Below are 21,663 nucleotides of genomic sequence, written 5' to 3'. Positions count from 1 at the left end.
TTCGTGGTCAGCATCAAACTCAAGAGCAACAACGTACAATGGCCTAATCATATTAGGGAACTTTTCCTCCAATACTAAAATGTGTTTCTAGCTAATCACTTCAACCCAAATTGACTTGCTGTACTGCAATCCAATAGTTTGCAACCGTTTGTTTGTTCGAATAACTGTTGTTATGTGGGAAAAGAAATTTTTCGGAGAAAAAGATTTCGCCATCATCGATTATTATTCCTCAAACGGTTATTTGTTTACAAACATTGAGCTGTCAGTGGGAACCATTTCCCATTAGGAACCAGAGATGTTTGCTCGTTATTTTTCAATGGGGTTGTATGGGCGGTGTCAGGAGGCTGGTCTTACCGTTTTCGAGTTATACGGGTTTATAAAAAAAGTAAAAAAAACTTTGACCCTTTCCAAATGTTAGTCTAGATCGATTTTGAAAAAAACAAAGTATGTAAAGTATCTAAGTTTCACATAGTCTTCACACCCAGAAAGTTTCATTGAATTCTGAAGGGGTGCTGCCAATCCCTTTGTCGAGTTGGCGTGAAATCCGTCTATAGATTTGAGGTGTTATTTTGTCTCATCTCACCTTACGGTATTCATGTAGAGATATATGAATAACATTTTCGAGGTATTTTTAGAATGTTATATTTTAGATAACAAGCAGTTTTGTTTGTGGTGGCCAAAATCTGTTTTATGATGCTTCATTTGATTAGGATGTACCCTAGACATCCGTATAGCCAAGTTGCTAGTCGTTTATGAATGGTGTATCCTAAAACAATTTCTAGTTTGTAGTCAGTGAATCCCATTTGATAGCAGTTTCTGCTTGCGTCAGGAATATATGTAACTACAGGTTATTTTTAGTAACGTGGAGAACAACTCCTACCTACATACTCATTATTTGATTGTCTAGTACAAAATATGCAAAACGCTATTTTTATACCATCCGTGTCACTCGAAAGTACACCCATAATTCCCCCGAGTTCCAGCTGGACCGTCTAGTCTCGCTCGTTCCAGTTCATTGTCACTATTTTTAAATCCCACCCAACACCCCAGAGAGGTGATCCATTTCAATTGACGCGCTTTACTGCGGCCAACCCCATTTCGCCGATGACATATCAACGCGTGTGCGTGCGCGAATTCGTTGCGATCAAAGGATTTCCCATGGATTATTGAAGATATTTTCTTCATATTTTTCGCTACTCACCGCAAAACAAAGCCATCGTGTATGGAATTTAACACTGTGATAGCATTGGTGTTCTGTCAAACACACCAGCGCTGGCGCTATCTGTGCCTTTCATAGCGCAGTTATGGTTAATCTAATGATCGCTGCCGATGAATATCAACAACTTTGCGGTGCGAACGCATGACGCGTTCACTATGGCAGCGCTCTTTGGCTCTCGCGCGTTGACCAAGCGGATAGATTAGCGCCGATTTATTTTACGATCGTCCTCCACAGTTCGCACGTCGTAATCCAATGATAGTCGGGACGTTGTTTATACCGGCGCAGCATCATCATCAATGCTTTTGCATTATTTTCGAACGTTCTCATCGTCCATCCCCATGGCTACAGCAGCGTGGATTACTGTGATGCTCCACATTATCAGTAAAACACCGGGCGTCGTTATCATTTGACAGCTATGGAGAGTGCTCGCTGCCCATGCCTGCTAGATGGCTTAGTACGGAGTGATCGTTCCTGAGCGGTGCAAGTGCGCTTATAAGCTGATCCAAGCAACACGGTTGAGTAAGCAATGAACTTCCTGGGATGGATTACTACGATTTTGGTTGCGTTTGCGAGCACGTGCTACGGCGGAGGCCAACTGAGATTCCCGTACGGTGACACAAACTTCAGCCTTAGCGTCTACAAGGTAGGCTGTGTGTGACATTCTACAAATGTGTTGTGAATCACATATGTATTGGTTTGTTTTGCAATTTCAAGGCCGCCTTCAGTCCTGAGCACAACATTGTTGTCGCACCGTTTGTGTTGCGCAACAGCGTTGCGATGTTGTACTCGATTGCAACCGATACGACACAGGCGCGGTTACGCGAGGTTTTCGGTCTACCGTCGAACTTCTCCGAGTTTCTGACGAATCAGAAGGAGCTACACTACATGCTTGGAGGCGGTGGTGATGGATTCCGCATGAGAAACAGGATCATACTGAATGGACTCCGTGAAGTGGACGTGCACATGAGAGACGTTATGAAGGAAGATCTGGACACGACACTGGTGTATTTCGATTTTTCACAGCGAGAAGGAGTTGTGCGAAGAGTGAACCACTTCGTGAACTTCAACACGAATCGAGTGATCAGTAGTATGATTAACTTGGATGATGTTCCGAAACACTTGCAAGTGGTACAGGTGTGCTCGGCTTCTTTCAAACCACAATTTGCAAGTATGTTCGACACCAAGGATACGATGCCTCGGGATTTCAGGAGCGGAATGATCGAGAAGCTGTATACGACTATGACGATGTTTAAGCGAGGGGATTTTCGGTTCTCGCGTATTCCTGAGCTGGAAATAGAGGTTCTGGAATTGCCGTTTGTGAAATCGAGTGACGCTGTAATGTGGGTAATGTTACCAGATCGAGAGGCTTCGTTGGAGACGATCATGAAAGCTCTAGAACCTGGACATTTCGACGCAATACAGGCACATTTCCAAATGAAACGAGCAGAAATTACAGTGCCGATCTTCCACATTGAATCGGAATTCAACGCCACTGAATTCTTGCGGCAGTCCATGGGACTGGAAGTGTTATTCAAGCAGCGGGATCTGAGGATCTTCGAAGATGTAGATTCATCGTTGGACAGTGTTATGCACAAGGCAGGAATGCGGTTCTATGAAAGAACTGCAGATGCCGGAGGAGCCACAGTAGTGAGAAGTTTCAATAAACGAAGTGCCAAACTAATTGCCCCATATCAGTTCATTGTGGCAAGATCTTACTTGTTTGTGATAGTGAAGAAGACTAATAAACAAATTCTGTTCATGGGGCATCTCTACAAACCAGACGATCTAATGGAAGTTTGAGTAGGATGCAAAGGGACCAAAGAAGAAGCTAATTTCGATCCGAAATTCCTGAACATGGCCCCTGCGTCTCAGCCGAACATGTACATAGTCCATCCTCTGAGATTGTTCTGTCGCTTTGCTTTCGAACCTCGGAACGACGTCTTGTGGTCTTACCCCAATAAAAAGTCCAAGATCATGAAGATCGACCACAAAGGCGAAGAGACGCGAAAAGCATAACAACAAAAGCGCTCAACTTCTCGTTGGAATGCAGTCCGGCGCCATCGAGTCTATAGGACACCTGCACAGAACAGCAGAGCTTCGATGGCGGCTCTCACAATTGGGGCCTCTCGAACTCGATCTCGACAGCAACTTCTTGCGCTCCGTGGATGCTCGTTTGGGGCTGTAGTCATTCGAGTTTGCTTCCTTCCCATATAAGGAGGAGAAACGATCTCGGACCGAGAGGCTGCGAGCGCACTGAAAATGCTTTATTTTTATGTGCACTCTTCAGTTCAGGACAGTGGTGTGGCTGGCAGGTTTCCACATTCGTTATTCGAAGGGTGGGTCGCATTCGGACAGTGGGATGATAAAATGGACATACTGTGACTTCCTGAAATATGAGTCAAATTAGCAAAATGTAGTATCTGTTGAATATGAATCTATGCAGTACATGTTTAGAAAGACGCAAAGAAATTTACTGTATAACGTTTACTGAATAGTAAGTTCAAATTTTTGCTAAACATCTGGAAATATTGATCTTAAGTCATACCATCGCAATAATTAATAATTTGATAGTTTTGGATATCCTAGCTTGCATTGGTCGGGATCAGTGAATCAAATTGTCATCAAAACAGACTAAAAACAAACAACAGAGCAAGCGCGTTCACAACCGTTTGTCTCAATTGTTGCGGATTATGATACAATAAAAAGAAAAATTGTCATGACAATCACAAGAAGCAACATTGTTGCAATCTTTTCAACTCGTGAGTTATCAGTTATTTTAAACATAAAGTCGAATTTGTTTTACGAATGCTGTTCGATAATGCGGCAATGTTTACCTACATGGAGAAAGTTTTCGAAAATTGCAATGCAAAGCCAAGAAAATCTTTGGGCATGCGGTGAGCGATCATTGTCATATTCTGTTCAAGTGATGATAAACTGTTGTTGCAAAATGGAATTGTTGCAACAAGAATGGGAGAAGACAATGTCTTTCTTGCTGCGTGTTGGTTGATAATTGATTCACTGGTCGGGATAAATAGTTCAGTTTAACGACTAATTTACATTACCATTGGCATAGCTAGGATTTTTTCCTGGAGGGGGCCTAGGGGGGGCCTAGCAAATTTGTTGACTTACCGAAGTAATGTCGCTCGCAATAATCACAAATTTCGTAGTTTGCATAAATTTAATATATTTGTGATTTTGTCTCACATCATGTAGGTATATCGTTACTTGTAAATTTCAATTTTCATTACGGAAAATATTCAATCTATGTCTAATCCAGTAAAAAATCCATCAATAATTCTTCCAAAGAACTCACGAGGAATATCTCTTTGTAATTCTTGCAGGAACTTTTCAGATATCGGGGATCTCTTCAAGAATTATTTCCGAGCCTTTCCAGTACATTCTCCCACAACGCGCTTAGGGGAGAGTTCTGTATGATCGGGCAGCTTCTAAACCCGGACACTAGCCGTTTTTTTCATAAATCAAGAGTAATTTAAAAAGCTTAACACCATAATACAATACCTATTGGGAAGTTATTTGGTTTCTGTCTTCACAGATTATGAAATCAGAGACATGTGTTTTAAAAGCCGGACACTTATATTGAAGTTTTAGGCTTAATTTTGGACCCCTGGAAAACACTGATTTTGTAGATAAAAGGGCATAAAACAATAATCAATTTATATGAAGCAGAAAAACCAAATGTTCTATCTTCAGTCTATGGTATTGGTTTGAATTTTCATCAACTGGTTCACTTGTACGAGTTAACTGAATCTAGTATCCGGACATAGAGGACACCTAAAAATTTGAGCAATTTTTTACAAAAAAGGGTGACAGCTTTCAAAAACATATTGTGACGGTTTAATGAGCCACACATATTTTATTCCTCTTGTTCAATTGTAGATCTTTCAATTAGTAACAAAATTCACGCCAAAAGTAATGTACTTTTAGAACTATGAATTTTCAACGAAAAGTGTCCGAGCATTCTGGACTTACCCCTACCAGTTTTCACTAAGTTCCTGCTGAAACTCCCACGGAAAATCATTTCCGGGATTAGAAATTATTATTTAACAGATTTTTTTCTTGGAGTTTCTTTAGAATTTCTAATCATACCATATTTTTTTTTTCGAAGGATCTGTATTAATTTGCTCTTAAAGAATTCCAAATTTAGAACATTTCTCCATGAAGGTAAACTACGTTCTTATAACACATTACATATAATTTTTTGGTTGAAAATATAATTCAGTTGTTCACAAATAATTTGTTGAGAATTTTCTGGATGTGTTGAGGATTTCTTCAGAAAATAGTACAATAAATACTACCAAAACTGTCTTCAGGATCACCAATACTGGACTCTTTCCACAAACTCATCAGAGAGTGCACTTAAAGGTTTTTCAAACTTTGCCTTCGTGATTCTTCCTAAAGTTTCTCTTCAGATTCATTCACCAAATCTTTCAGAAAATCTCTCATTAAATCCCTCAGAAATTTTTGAAGGTTTGCTCGAAAAATTTGCAGCAAATATTATCCAGGACTTCCTGCAAAAAAAAGTTGGATGATTAACTCAAGATTATAATATTCTAAAAAATTTTCATAAGATTCAATTGGGAAAATGTCCTTAATGATTTGTCAGAGAAGTTTTCCACAAATCTATCTGCTTCATTTTTTCAGAAAATTTAAGATTTGTCTGAAAATCAATTTGAAATTGATCCCCGAATTCCTTCAAAATTCTCTCTCGCAGCAGACTCCTCTCTAATATTTTAAAATTTGTTCAATCACGCCTACCTATTTTTTTAATTCAATCTTTCCAATTTTTTTAGCGGAATACGTTCAGCTATTCTTTCATAAACTCTTCCTTAAAAGTACTCCAAAAATTCCCGGGAAATTTGTTCAGAGATTTCTTTAGAGATTTATAGTATTGCTTCCCCTGGGATGTCGTCGATTATTTCGAAAAATTCACCAGAGATCCACCCAAGAATTTTCCAAACATTTTCTATTTTAAACAGCATTATCGATTCTTCTGAAAACTTAAAAAAAAAAAATCAATAGATTTACAATTTTAAAATTAATTCTTGAACATCTCAAAAAATATTCTCCTGAAATTCCATAAGGTATATATACATAAATATATGAAAATATATTTTCATTTTTCTAAAATTACTCCATATTTTACTCCGAATGTTTATTCAAGGATTCTTCTATGAAGAATATCTGAAATCCATCCACTTTCCATATTTGGCTTAAAAACTTCTCCAGAAATGCCTCAAAATCCTTACAAATTGCTCTACGAATCTTTTCATTGACTTCTATTGTTTTTAATTGAAGTTCAAATTGAACTCATTTTAAGATTTTGTGCTAACGTAAGAACTATAGTACACTCACAAGACGCGACGCGAGACAGGACATAACACTTATTGTTCTTACAAACATAAAAAGGATTTAAACATTTACCTTTTTCGTCGACCGGTTTCGGGCTCGATGTTGCCCATCTACAGGACGATGTCCAACTCCTCTCCCGAAACCGGTCGACGAAAAAGGTAAATGTTTAAATCCTTTTTATGTTTGTAAGAACAATAAGTGTTGTGTCCAGTCTCGCGTCGCGTCTTGTGAGTGTTCAAATTGAATTTGGAAAAAATTCTGAATTCTTGTCAGGTATTGTCAGGTGTTGATACTTTTTGGTGAAATTCCTGACGATGTACCTCACAGAAAAAGCTTTTTTGGTTTCTTGTGTAAGATTAACTACAAAAAATCTGGTTCATTTTTATCGTCTTTTGTAATAGGCAATGACGTTGAAACGGATGGAATTTTTACTGAGAGTGTTTGTTTCTAATATGTTAGAAAATGTTTTGCATGAACTCCGAAACTTTATGGTAGTATGGCTGACTGATAAATCTGAAAATTATTTTTTTCTACTTGCAGAAATTCCAAACAAACTTTTTTGACGGAATATTTTTAAATTTAGAGGAAATTTGTGCATTACTTTGGAAATTCGTTGAGGAATTCCTGATGGACTTTAAGAAATCAGGAACCATACATATAAAAATCCTGATTTTATTCAATACTGCGTCATGCCAAAGAAGAAGAAACAACAAAATGTTAAAGCAGATAGAAACAACAGATGGATAACAAAACAACCATAGATATATGATTATCTATATTTCTTCTTCTGGAGATGAATAACTGCAGGATAATTGAAACCTCTCTAATGAATTAAAAAATAAATTTCTCTAGGAGCTCCATCAGTTTCTTCTTTAGAAATTATTCTTGAAATCAAGAAGAATTCCTTCTTTGACTTCTGGATTCCCCATAATTCTACCAAAAAGCGTTAAGAATTCCGCCTTGGAATTACACAAGAATTCAATTCCAGAATATGGATTATTTGCAAAATTATAAAGGTATTCCTAAAGTAATGTTTCAAGGAATATCTTTATACTTTTTTAATTATTCCCTGCCTAGTTATTATTCTACATGTTTCTCCACAGATTTACTTTACCGCTATGCTTATTTTGGGAGCAAAAGTATTCCTGGGAGTTTTCAATAAATTTTCTCTTAAGTTTCGAAGCAGAAAGGCATTCCAAAAATACTTTTTGCAGATAATTCCTATATAATCCGAGGATTTGAAGAAGAATTTACAGAAAAAAGGAGAATTTGTGACGCAATTTACAATATATTTTTAAAATATTTCTGAAGAACTTTTGATGAACTTTGCGATAAAGTTTTTAATAACATTTTTGGGAAAACTATGAAGAAGTTTGACAGAATCAATAATTTTTTTTTTGAAAATTGGCTAAGGCAAAGTTTGAACTTTTGAAAGGTTAAGAATAAATATTTTAGTTGAATACGGTATCACATTTCGGGATCAACTTGAACATGAAAAAATTCACAATATTATTTGACTAATTTCTAAGAGATTTGTAGCAAAAGGTCTAAAGCCACTCTTTGATATACCTTAACGAATTTGATTAAACCAAAATTCTTGAGACTGTACATTTTTTTCTAGGTAAAACGTAGTATAGAACTTAAGCAATTGAATTAAATTCAAGAAATTATTTAAAAAAATCAAAGCGAAAACAAATAAAGAACATATTGTTGGATTAAAAAACTATGGCCGATTTTGTTTTCAAGCTTTTGGTACAAGCCTTAACTAGGTTAAAATTCCTTGAAGATATGTGTTATGAATAAGGTCTTGTTTTTATCAATAATTTCAGCTATCGTATGTCTAAGAAGTTCCTTTAGTATAGTTTAGTTTACCTTTAATATCTATCAATTTTGTTGAGTTGTATTAATTTTATACGAGTTGTAATTATGTATGGACCATCCAAGTTGTAATTATTCAGGGCACCTTCAAGAACATAAGAAATCATATTGCAGGTCGAATGCTGCTCTATGCTAAAACATTTGAAATAGTATTTTTTGTACTATTCAAAAAATACGAATTAAAGGAACTGCATTTCCTGCATACTGACGGTCTTCAGTATCACAGTATTTTTTTTTCAACGAAGTTGTCGAGCGACAGCTGGACGATTAATTCTTCGATGGTCGCACGTTTCTCCGAAGACAGAACCGTCACACTGATGCTGTGTATGACAAGCGAGGTTTTCCCATTATTGTTTAACAGAATATAAAAACGTAACTACTGAATATTTGTCAATTGTATCAGAAGATTCTTCTTCACTCTAGAATTATGTAAATATATTTTTTTTTATTTTAATATATTTTATCATCCAAAATTCTGGAGGGGGCCTGGATGACTCTGGGGGTTCCTGCTGTTCCTACGCCAATGTACATTACCCATCAACACCATGTAATTTAGGTCATTTGATCTACGTCCGTAATACGTAACATACTGAAAGATTATTGATACAGTGAACATTCTCAGTGCTGATTCCAGTACAGTTTGTGTCATCCATGAACTCTCTGAAAATATAGAACCTTAATCTAAAAGCGTAACGAAATGTCTGGTACTGATGTTTAACTATACAGACTACAGAGTGCTTTCAAATAGGTCATCATGTTGATTTTCACAGATGTTCCTTCAAATGTCATTCTCAGACTCTCACGAACCTTCGTGGATCATTGCCTTTTCCATGGATCGTTTCAGACTTTCACGTGGACCATCTTGGACCTTTGCAGACATTCGATGAATGTTGCTGATTTTCACGCACCTTCGTGGATACTGCTGACATATATAGAACGATACAAATCATTGCGGAACTTTGATCATTTTTGCAATTCTTGGAAAGCCTGTGCTGACCTTTGTAGTACTTTATGGATCCTTGTAGAACGTCACATATCTTTTAGTACATATTCTAAGGGAAGAGAATCGAAAAGTGGATTAGAGTATTGTACTTGGTTACAATATTACAACTAAGTTGATTCATTTAGTTATTATATAAAAATGGAAGTTAAAGTAAACATGTTTCTAAAATAAGTTATTTACTACATATAGGCAGTAAAGTCATACTCAACATTACTCAACAAACATTAGTTGCTAAATAACAGATTATTCAGCTGAAATATGTTTGGTTGGTTCAACTCTCATTCCGTAAAAATTTGTGTTGGATAGTTTATCATAAGAGTCTGATGATGATGAAAAATATCAATCTGAATTATATCAAACTATTCTTTGCGAAAACACGATTCGATTTGAGGTTGCTATTGTAATGATGAATCATTTTTCAAATTATAATTTTGACCACAACTCAAAAGTCCCACGGCCACCATCCACCCAGTTCTGACTTACGTACTTTATTACCGCATCGAACGCGCGGGTTAATGATTCTGGTTGTTCACAATCACCATCCCAATAAGAGAGCGCGAGACAGCGCGACAAGAACCTACCATCAGAAAGTTCCAGACAGGTCGAAACCTACCTTTGGCTCACCCGCCGGACCCGAACGACGACAACGCCAACAGAATAGGGGAGACTGGATCCCTTTTCCTTAATTCAGCTGTAACTCTTCATCTGTTTCTTTTTCTTGGCATTGCGTCCCCATTGGGACAGAGCCTGCTTCTGCGCTTAGTGATTAATGAGAACTTCCACAGTTGTTAACTGAGAGCTTTCTTTGCCAAAGATGCCATTTTCGCATTCGTATATCGTGTGGCAGGTATGGTGATGCTCTATGCCCAGGGAAGTCAAGGAAATTTCCATTACGAAAGGATCCTGGACCGATCGGGAATCGAAACCAGAACCACAAACGGTTTTGCTAATCACTAGGCTAAGGAAGGTCCTATGTAACTCTTCATATAAATCGAAATTTGTGACATATCTGTACGTGTATGCTTGTAATCATGTTTTGCAATGCCATTCATAGCAAGATAAACTTAAAATGTTTTCAAAACTTCGTGATAGGGACATTTTTTAATAAGCATTTAAAAAGAGTTCAGTGTGACTTGATTCCCTTTTAAACAAATGCACTTAAGGAAGAGTATTTTAATTTTGATTTTTTTATATTGTCTAAGCCTCATACGAAATGTATCAGATTAAAAATGAAAAGTTGTAAATAAATTTGAAGAAAATATATTTTTTGGAAATTGTGGCAAATTTGTTCCATTTTTTTTTTTTAAATATATGCACTGTAGTGAAGCGCAGCTATATTCTTTATAATTTATTTAATAATGACCAATAAGACCATACAAATCCTAATGTAGAGCATTGTTTTGTGTGAATAAAAAAATGTCTCAGATTTTTTTTACGTCGGTTTTTGTAATAAAATGGGGTTTCTTACACCGTAACTAAAAAACGGCGCAAAAAACACTCTGAGACTCTGTATCTCAGCTCCTAGTAGACCGAATTGGCTGAAATTTGGATGACGAACTACAAATAACTTGAAAGTTTGCCTGTAAGGGAATCATTACATTGCAGCCATTTTACATTGAGTTTAAGGGGGTAGTTCAAAGACAAAAGTAAGTAACCGAGAGACTTTGTAAATTAATTCTTAAACGGTAAGTTGGGGGTTGTTGGTCTGTTCCACAAAGTTGTTAAATTTCAGAAGTCACACAAATTTGCAGAACATACCAACTTTCCACGACTTACCGTTTTCGAATTAAATTAAAAAGTCTCTCGGTTACTTACTTTTGTCTTTGAACAACCCTTTGGAATTCTATGTAAAATTACTGCAATGTAATAATTCCCTCACAGGCCAGATTTCAAGTTATTTGTAGTTCATCATCCAAATTTCAGCCGATTCGGACTGCCAGAAGCTGAGATACAACACCACAAACTTGGGCATTTTGTATGAAAAAAAAAGCATTTGGTTACTAACTTATGTCACTGACTGTACATCGTTTTGGTCAATTCATCATGGTCAATACAACTCCATACAATTTGATTGTTACAGTTTATATGACTTAATTTTTACAAACAAATACAGTAAAAACAAATAAAAAATATTGGACAAGGATCGAACCTCCGATTATTAGATCACTTGTCAGATACACTACCAATATGCAGATCAGTCATTGTTAAAAGACCTGCTCTTTTGGAGAATATAAATGCAATTAAAACGAAGTGCAGCAATTATATGAAGACATCGTACGTAAATTCTCATGTAATGTGTTAACAACATTGTGTTTCTGTTGAATGGCGATGGTAACAACGCTTGTACTCAATGAAAAAGCTAAAAATGTTACTTGAGATGTATTACAGACACATTCCAGCGTAACGCGACACCACGAGGAACCGACTTTCATTATCAAATTAGGCATGTTCTCGGAAATATGCCTTGTGACCATGTGATAAAACAGGTTTTATATCATGCATATTAAATGTACTTGATGTTGTGACATTCATTTTGAAACATAACACTGCATATATGGTAATTAGAAGCAGTTGCATTTCGTAACGCGACACCATCGCTGAAATGCACTTTTTTAAACGTCACTTTATAATCGCCTATATCTGCTCTGCTATAATTTTTACAATCCGGGTTTGTTCTAGGCAATCCTTCTATGTATTGATAAGAATCAGAGTGTGACTTCAAACTGGATGGAAATATTGAATAATTGCAGAAAACATTGATTTCATTTTATGAGCGCCGCGTTACGTTTATCTTCCAACAGGGTTCTGCAAATGGTGTCGCGTTACGCAAAAAGCATTTTTTATTTTTATTGATAAATTCGGTAATGTTGCTTTCGGGTTTCAGAAAAAATGTATATCTAGTATTGTTATTTGTTTAATACATTCGACATTCTGCCTCACAGTGGGGTAATTTGATCCGACACTTGTTAAAATTAATTTAATGTTTCGGTGAAACCTTTTGAGAATGTCGTGCTTTGTAAAAGGGTAGATGGCACTTGTGGTCACCATATAAATTTGACTAAATTCTTTGCAATAATTTTAAGATATTTCTGTGATTTTTTAAGAATGTTTCCGGTACAGTGCTTTCGGATGGCGGAGCGAATAATCTTGAGCTTTGATACATGTTAGAATGATTGAACTTGATTGTAAAATAAAATTATGTAAACCTTTCAACGATGTACTTTTAAAAGTATGCTTTCGGCAAAGTCGACAAGCAGACATGTATGATTGTCGGAACTATCCGAAATTCAATAACACAGTGGAGTTAATGGATCTGATAAATGGGTAAAATTATAAAAAAGATTCAATAAATTATTTTGAGAATATTGTTTCAGAAATTTGTAGACGACCATAAAAGCTTCCCAATGATGGGACGAAAAATATGTAGAGCTGGTGTACAGTTAGGTAATTGCACTTTTCTTAGGTTCAATTTTTTAACCGTTCCTTTGATCTCTTTTGAAGATGATGAGAATATCCGATGTACATTCGATTTTTATATTCTGCTGGTTCAGACATACCGTGTGCAAGTGTTTATGATTTACTAATGGCGGTCTTAAGGATACAGAATTTGTGGCACAGGGGTGTAATTGAACCAGATATTGGGCCAATAAAATTTCAACGTAGCCATGTAGTATTTTGAGGATCATGTTTTAGCAAAATTGTTAAGGATGTTTGTGGTCTCAAATAGTGATCTGAATATCATGGAGTACTACCGCACAGCAGAGTTATTAAATCAGATTATTAGGCGAAACTGTGAATTCATTTTAACTCATAACAGTTCCTCAATTATTCAACCGATTGTTTGAGCTTTCATTGAAAGGAAACAGTTGTACAAGATTTAAGCGTTGGCGCAATTCTTCTGAAACCTGAAATTACTTTAATGTCTTCAAATTTTGAAAATGTTTGTGTGTTGTAGTAGTTAGATTTAACATATATCTTGATGTAAAAACATTCAAAAAGATTTAAAATGTGATAGTTATTAAAATTTTACATATGGCCAAATAGGGAACTACTATGGCCATAACTGGTACACTTTCCCTATGTTTCTTTTTTTCTTTTTTGCACAAAGCTCTGGTTTTAGGTCTGGTTTTAAGAATGGTTGGTTAATATTCATTAAAATTATCAATTTATAAAATCATCCAATCAGGGCTGCCATGGGCCACTACAACTTCCTTTGTAAAATCCACAAAACTGGTCGTAAAAATCATTCTAGACCACTGCGCGTTTTATTGGGAGCATTTCTTAGCCGAGTGGTTAGAGTCCGCGGCTATAAAGCAAAGTCATGTCTGGGTTCGATTTCCGGTCGGTCCAGGATCTTTTCGTAAAGTAAATTTACTTGACTTCCCTGTGCATAGAGTATAATCGTACCTGCCACACGATATACGAATGTGAAAATTACAACTTTGGCAAAGAAAGCTCTCAGCTCTTTTGCGTTTTATAATAAGAAGTTCTGGTGACTTTGCAAAAAAAAAACTGTCTTGGATTATTTTCATGAATTGACCATTTTTACGGATATTCCGGATTATCCGCTGGAGAATCACGTTGCTTACCATCGAAGCCAAGTATTCCACAACATGTAAGAGACTACACACCTGCACTAAACGGCACCTGTCTGATAAGATTTGGGTCACTACCCGAGTAGGAACAAATAACTCCCCAATAACTTATGCATACCATTTTTTGGTATCATACCAAAATTAGGTATTGTTCAGTTGTCAATACCTCAATTTGGTATTATAATGGTATTGAAAAAAATCTTTAAAACAATTAAAAATACTTCATTGAGGTATTAAAAAGCTATTGAGGTCTGCTGGAGGTATTGAACTACAATTGAAAAATTTCATTTTTATATGAAAATCCATCAAGTATTATTGAGGTATTACAATACCTGATCTAGTTATCAGTTTGGTGTTCGTAGAATATGCTTGAGGTATTATTTGAGGTATTTTACCTCTTATGCAGGGCTCATTCATACCTCATTCAGGTTGTAAGTATTGGAAATTATCTAGTATGGAATACCTCAATTTGGTATTCAGTAGTTATTTTCTTCTGCTCGGGTAGCCATTAAAAACCAGAGCTACTTGATCACATTTGAGAAAAAAACAAGAGAAAACAGACATACCAACATTTCACACAAACGGGGAGGGTTTTAGTGGGGTGGCACCAACACTGAAAGCTAGTATAACTATTTCCATCTACTAAAAAAAAAATTCCGAAAATCGGTTGTAGCATTGCTGAGAACGAGCATTTTGAAATTTGTAGTTTCATCCTGAAAATTTACGGTGAAAATTAACGTAACGCGACACCAAAACTTTGCACCTAGTGTAACTTTTCGAAGAATGGTCCGATTTTAAATCTTTTTTTATGGAAACACGTATCTTGACGAGTAGGAAGAGAATCCAAAATATAAGAGTTCTGTAAGAAGTATTTATTTTACAATGTCAAAAATATGGCTATTTTCGTAACGCGACACCATAATAATGTGACTATTTGAAAAAATACGTTTTCAAAGAACCAATAATTTGTTTGAAAAAATTAAACCCGCACGTAACAATGTCATCTAATACCCTTCTAGTTAACGGATAAGACAATCATATTACACTTGATAAACTATGATACATGGCTTTTATAAAAAAGTTGTTTAATGTCTCAATTTCTCACCAATAAATTATATATACTTTATATAACTTTTCAAGTGTATTTTTTACAGTATTTTCAATCAAATTTATGTTTTTTATACAATTCAACATATTGTCTTTCATATTCTGCATAGCTTTGGAAATATTTCAGAGTTTAAATTTTTGATAGCCTGGCGTAGATGTGCGTGGAATGTGTCTACAAAAGATCTGCTAAGGTCATCATTAGTGTTGTTCACATAAGTTGCCTAAAATCTTGCAAGAGATCCCCCAAACATTTTTCAAAAAATCGGATCAGGAATTTCTAAAGTGGGTTTTGTCCTAGTGTGGAAATCCCGGCACCAATTTGTTCGAGACATTTGAGCTCATTCACAAATTTCATAACCCTGACGAATGGGGCCTTCCTTAGCCGTGTGGTATGACAGTTTATCATGTAGCAGTCTTTTTTCCTGCATTAAGTTATGCAGTGTCGTAATAGTCATTACGCAAATGACCGTAATGACTTTTAGATAAGCAACTATGACTATTCTTCATTAAGCAACTGTTCTGAGTTGCGTAATGAATCATTACATAACAATTTACGAAAATTTGCAGAATGGTGGCGAATGCATTCCGATATGACTTTTGCTATCCTCAAACGGTCGTGAAACGGCCTACTTTCCTGCACTTAATTTAGCAGTGTTGTAATATTTCTTACGCAATTGAAATCAGCTACCTACTGGCTATTACGCAACGCTTTTTCATTAGGCAACTATTGCGTTGCGTTGCGTTATAAATCATTGTGTTGTAATATTTCTTACGCATTTGAAATCAGCTACTTACTGGCTATTACGCAACGCTTTTTCATTAGGCAACTATTGCGTTGCGTTGCGTTATAAATCATTACAAAATAATTTTTAGAAATTCCAAAATAACGATGAATGCGATTTCTGGTACTCTCAAGTGGTCGTTGTTCGATTTTAACAGCACTTGTGGTGCCCAAGTACGGCACTGGTGAAATGTATTATTAGTCGAGAGTACGGGCCTGGAGAGAAAACAGTAAACAGTACGAGTCGAGAAGATACACAATAAAAGTACGGTGATTTGTTGAATAGTAATTTGCCTATAGTTATATTCTAAATATTAGAAATACCACTCGAGAATACCACATTTGGCGACGGAGGTAAACGTTTTGTTGGAGGAAGTAAAGGTAAGAAGCAATTTGCGAAAATGCGAGTGAATATTGTGGTTCCAGATAAAATTGAGGTTATGTGATGTTTTCATTCATTCTAGACAACTAAACTACGCTGGTAGTAGCTGTTTAATTCGCAGCGGATTAATGCTACCAAAGGGTAGCGGCTGTCTAAGAACAGCGTGAATCGATACTATCAAATGAAAGTAGCTGTTGACAAACAGCGACAACGAAAAGCCTTCAGTGGCAGCTCGGAAGCGATACCATTTACCGGACGGTAGAGACTCGTAGAAGTCGGAAATCTATAAGCCATTCTCAGTGGCGGCTCCGAAGCGAAAATAATCTACTGCTTACGTAGAGGCCCGGGAGCACGATAAACAACGTTGACTTGTACCGAGACAACGACAACAGCTTTGTAAAATCGTTACTGACTGGTAAGTCTATGAAAATGATCAAGATACGTTTAGATAACCACGGATCTTCAATCCTGTTCAATAGCTCTGGCCGGTACAATGGAAAAGTGGGATATACCGTAATCCGGGGTAACATTGATCAGTTTTTGAGATATTTCTTAAATGTTTCATTTGAAAATCCAAATGTCGCAAGTCTTTTAATTTTAAAACAAGTACTGGTACCCACCGCTCGTGTCTGTATGCTGAATTTTTGTTTTCAAAAGATTTAAGTATGTTTAAAAAAATGTTTAAAGTGATTTTTTGATTTAGCTGATATGGGGTAACATTGATCAACCCATGTAAACAACATTCGGTTATATTGAAAATGTCGTTACTTACTTAAATCATGGCCCCTGAAGCCGAATATGGAAACAAAACTCTTACAAGTCATTTACTTTTTGAGTTATTTCAAAAATAAAAATACCTCGAACCGCGGTAGGCAATTTCCTAAGGAAATTCTACATTCTTAACAGTAATTCGTAAATGTTGCATAATTGAACATTCTTATCAATGTTTTGACAACGGAATCGTTTTTGGCGATGTAATTTTTAGTAAGAATCACATTTTCCTTGCTCATATCGCTTGCACAACTTATGTGAGACATGAATCTTCGGTAGTGTCATCCTTAACCATTGAAATCGTTGTTTCAAAAAGTTGTTAAATTTACGCATGAAGTAAATACAATTTTCGAAAACATCTTAATTTTCAATAGTTCATGAATATAAGAAGGAGAAGCGCAATTCATGCTTTGGAAATATTTCATCAACAAATGATGATACGAACTTTTTACGAGATAGTTCATTCCGATCAATTTTACCCCGCTGATCAATGATACCCCGGATTACGGTACCACAGTTCAAGTTTAAGTCTCTGCCGAGGAACGCCGTTCGTGACGAATGGGTGAAATACAAAAGAAATTTCGGCTACATAGTGTCCGCCACCAACGAAACGGACAAAACACGAATAAAGAATATCCTGCTGGCGAAAGGTGGTCCGGATTTGCAAGAGGTGTTTGCGTCGATACCTGGTGCTGACGTGACTGAGGATGCACAGAAAACTATCGACCCCTACGCTGTTGCCATCGAGAAATTGGATTCGTATTTTTCCCCGAAACAACACGATACATTCGAAAGGAATCGGTTCTGGTTATTGAAACCGAACGCGGAAGAATCGCTTGAGAAGTTTATGCTCCGCTGCCAAGATCAGGCAAGCAAATGTGATTTTGGAAAATCAACAGAAGAAAGCAGATCAATCAGCGTGATCGATAAGGTGATTCTGTTTGCACCAAGCGAACTGAAGGAACAATTGCTCCAGCGTGAAACCCTTTCCCTTGACGATGTGACCAAAATCGTTATAATATACGAGTCCGTGAAGCAGCAGGCTCGCTCGATGAGCATCCCCACCAGCTCGGACCGTCTTTGGGAACGATGCTTCGTGTCCAGCAAAAGGCAAAGAATGTAATAAATGTAGACGAGTAGGACACTTTGCCACTCAATGCCGCACTGTGATCCAGTCGAAACGTAAATATGACGGACCAGGACGAGGTGGAAAACGTTTTCGACCAGAGCGTGTTCGTGAAATTGACGTCCATTCACGTGAGAGCTATGAAGGAAGCGCAAGTTCGAACAAGAACTTCATATTTCGTATAAGTGACGGAGAAGAGCTGCTGTGGTTGAAAATTGGAGGTGTTTTGCTGCAGATGTTGGTCGATTCCGGATGCAAGAAAAACATAATTGATGAGAAGTCCTGGGAATATCTTATGGCCAATTCTGCTGAAGTTTGGAATCAACAAAAGGAATGTAATGAAGTCTTTCTGCCGTATGGCGATCAAGCAAAGCCGTTGACAGTGCTAGGTAAATTTCAGACACAGGTAGAAATTGAAGATGCGGGTCGTTCCTACAAGAAAGAGACCACATTCTACGTAGTGAAAGGTGGACAACAGTGCCTGTTAGGGCGCACAACTGCCACCGATTTGGGTGTATTATTCGTTGGTTTACCCAGTACCCACGGAGTATCGATGCTGCAATCTAGCGCAAAGCATCCCTTTCCCAAGATCAAAGGGATCAAGGTTAGTATTCCCATTGACCACTCGGTATCACCAGTCTGCCAACATCCTCGTCGGCCACCCATTGCGCTTACAGCCAGAATTGAGGATAAGTTGAATTCATTCCTAGCGAATGACATAATTGAACCTGTTGAAGGTGGCTGTAAATGGGTGTCTCCATTAGTTACCGTAGTGAAGGATAACGGAGACTTACGTTTATGCGTGGATATGCGAAGAGCGAACACTGCAATAGTACGCGAGAGACATCTTATGCCTACGATCGAGGATTTTCTTCCTAGATTCACCTCAGCAAAGTTTTTTAGCAGGTTGGATATAAAGGAAGCCTTCCACCAGGTGGAGCTAGAGGAACACAGTCGCTATATAACCACGTTTATAACGCACATGGGTTTATTTCGATATAAACGTCTCATGTACGGAATTGTCATCGCACCAGAAATTTTTCAGCGAATTCTCGAACAGATTCTCAGTCGTTGCAGTAATTTTGCTGTCAACTTCATCGACGATATCCTAATCTTTTCGGAGACCGAAGAAGAGCACGAGGAAGCACTGAAAATGGTCCTGTGAACGCTCCGGGAATATGGAGTGCTATTGAATAAGGACAAATGCTTGTTTAAGGTTACTTCGCTGGATTTCTTGGGCCATACTATTTCATCTGAGGGCATTCAGCCTTCATCTGACAAGATCGAAGCACTGGCTAAGTTCCGACCTCCTGCAAGTCAAGAAGAATTGCGTAGCTACCTCGGCCTTGTGACGTATATAGGACGGTTTCTTCCGGATCTCGCGACCACTACTGCGCCTCTCCGGGATCTCACGCACACTGGAGTGAAATTCGTTTGGGGAATGCAGCAACAGCAAGCTTTCGCAAAGTTGACGGAAATGATCACCAATGTTAAGCTGCTACGATTCTTCGATAACTCTCTGCGAACGCGTGTAGTTGCTGATGCTTCGCCGGTAGCTCTCGGGGCTGTACTGTTACAGTTCGAAGATTCAACCGATGACAATCCTCGTTCGATTGCGTATGCAAGTAAGAGTCTCACTCCCACTGAACGAAGATATTGCCAAACCGAGAAAGAAGCTCTCGCATTGGTTTGGGCAGTTGAGCGTTTTTCATGTTATCTGTTGGGTCATACCTTCGAGTTAGAAACAGATCACAAGCCACTAGAGGCGATATTCAAACCATCGTCTCGACCTTGCTCTCGAATAGAGCGCTGGGTACTTCGCTTGCAATCCTTCTCGTTCACAGTAAAATACCATAAAGGCTCGGGTAACATTGCTGATCCATTGTCTCGGCTAGTTGTTGATAATGTCTTCGAAGAGTTCGATGCCGAAAATAAGTTTATGGTACTCGCGGTCATGGAATCAGCAGCTTTCGATGTGCAGGAGCTGGAAAAATCTATGGAGACGGATTTAACCATAGCAGCAGTGAAGAAGTGTCTGCAATTGGGACATTGGGATGAACCGGAAGTTAAACCGTACGCACCGTTTAAAGGCGAGTTAGGATTGGTAGGAGATTTACTAGTCCGTGGTGACAAACTAGTTGTACCATCAAAATTACGCTCAAGGATGTTGGATCTAGCACACGAAGGGCACCCCGGCGAATCCGTCATGAAGCGGCGTCTCAGGGATCGAGTTTGGTGGCCTGGAATGGACCGTGAGGTTACAAATCGAGTCGTAAATTGCGAAGGCTGTCGTCTGGTTTCTCTGCCAAACAAACCAGAACCGCTTTCACGACGACCATTGCCATGTAAACCATGGGTTGACGTAGCCCTGGACTTCCTTGGACCAATGCCCCCTGGCGTATACTTATTGGTAGTGATCGACTATTACAGTCGCTACAAAGAAGTAGAGGTGATGCATAAGATCACAGCCAAGGACACTGTTGCGAGACTTACCGGAATCTTTACTCGTCATGGTTACCCTATGACGATAACGTTAGATAACGCTAAACAATTTGTGGGAACGGAGCTTGAAGAATACAGTCGGAGGCATGGCATTCATTTGAACCACTCGACGCCATACTGGTCCCAAGAAAACGGATTGGTGGAGAGGCAGAACAGGTCTCTGCTCAAGCGATTACAAATCAGCAATGCTCTCGGTCGTGATTGGCGTCAGGATCTACAAGATTACTTAGTGATGTATTAAACCACGCCACACTCAACGACTGGACGCACACCCACGGAGCTTATGTACGGCAGAACGATCAGATCCAAAATTCCCGCTCTACAAGACGTCGAAACAGCACCACCTTCTTCTGAAGTTGCTGATCGAGATCGAATGCTGAAGGAAAAGGGGAAGGAACGTGAGGATTTGCGTACAAAGGCTAGGAAGTCATCCATTGATTGTGGGGACACTGTGCTGATGAAGAATCTCTTGCCGGGAAATAAGCTTCAGACAACATTCGGTTCGAAGGAATACAGAGTCATTAATCGTTCCGGACCACGAGTAACGATTGAGGATCCAGAGAGTGGGAAATCGTATGACCGGAACGTCTCACACCTAAAAAAGATACCAGTGATGAAGCACCGGTGCTTGCGCCTCAAAGCGATGAGTCACAACAAGCAGAGCTTCAATATGCAGATGACACCAGTTCTGAGGAAGATTTTCGGGGTTTTGAAGAAAGCGCATTAACAACCGAAACGCGGTCATATCAGTTACCGGCCAATGAAAAGCGCGCCAGAAAGTTGCCTTCAAGATTTAATGATTATCAGCTTTGAGTTCTTATTTCGTTAAAAGGGGAGATGTGGTGCCCAAGTACGGCACTGGTGAAATGTATTATTAGTCGAGAGTACGGGCCTGGAGAGAAAACAGTAAACAGTACGAGTCGAGAAGA

General features: G+C 38.1%; 1 protein-coding gene and 1 long non-coding RNA gene across 2 annotated transcripts; both read left to right on the top strand.

The window, feature by feature from the left end:
- The first annotated feature begins 1,414 nt into the window (after positions 1 to 1,414).
- Positions 1,415 to 3,035, top strand: LOC5575767 (serine protease inhibitor 42Dd). The gene is made up of 2 exons (XM_001662138.3): positions 1,415 to 1,862; positions 1,934 to 3,035. Exons 1-2 carry the CDS (start codon positions 1,746 to 1,748, stop codon positions 3,017 to 3,019), a joined length of 1,203 nt encoding a protein of 400 aa, XP_001662188.1. The 5' UTR covers positions 1,415 to 1,745; the 3' UTR covers positions 3,020 to 3,035.
- Positions 3,036 to 15,911: 12,876 nt separating this feature from the next.
- LOC110675340 lies at positions 15,912 to 17,041 on the top strand. The gene is made up of 3 exons (XR_002499387.1): positions 15,912 to 16,334; positions 16,418 to 16,750; positions 16,815 to 17,041. It is a non-coding gene; the product is annotated as an uncharacterized LOC110675340 (long non-coding RNA).
- The last annotated feature ends 4,622 nt before the right edge of the window (positions 17,042 to 21,663 follow it).

The sequence above is a fragment of the Aedes aegypti genome, chromosome 2, assembly GCF_002204515.2.
Source record: "Aedes aegypti strain LVP_AGWG chromosome 2, AaegL5.0 Primary Assembly, whole genome shotgun sequence".
NCBI classification, from domain to species: Eukaryota; Metazoa; Arthropoda; class Insecta; order Diptera; family Culicidae; genus Aedes; species Aedes aegypti.
The sequence above is the reverse complement of the archived record's forward strand: the minus strand, read 5'-3'. Positions and strand labels throughout refer to the sequence as shown.

Bases quoted from the DNA above. Each gene is read 5' to 3' on its own strand.
- LOC5575767 (XM_001662138.3), top strand. From the start codon at position 1,746: ATGAACTTCCTGGGATGGATTACTACGATTTTGGTTGCGTTTGCGAGC. The intron at 1,863-1,933 runs GTAGGCTGTGTG...TGCAATTTCAAG, and splicing joins TCAGCCTTAGCGTCTACAAG to GCCGCCTTCAGTCCTGAGCA.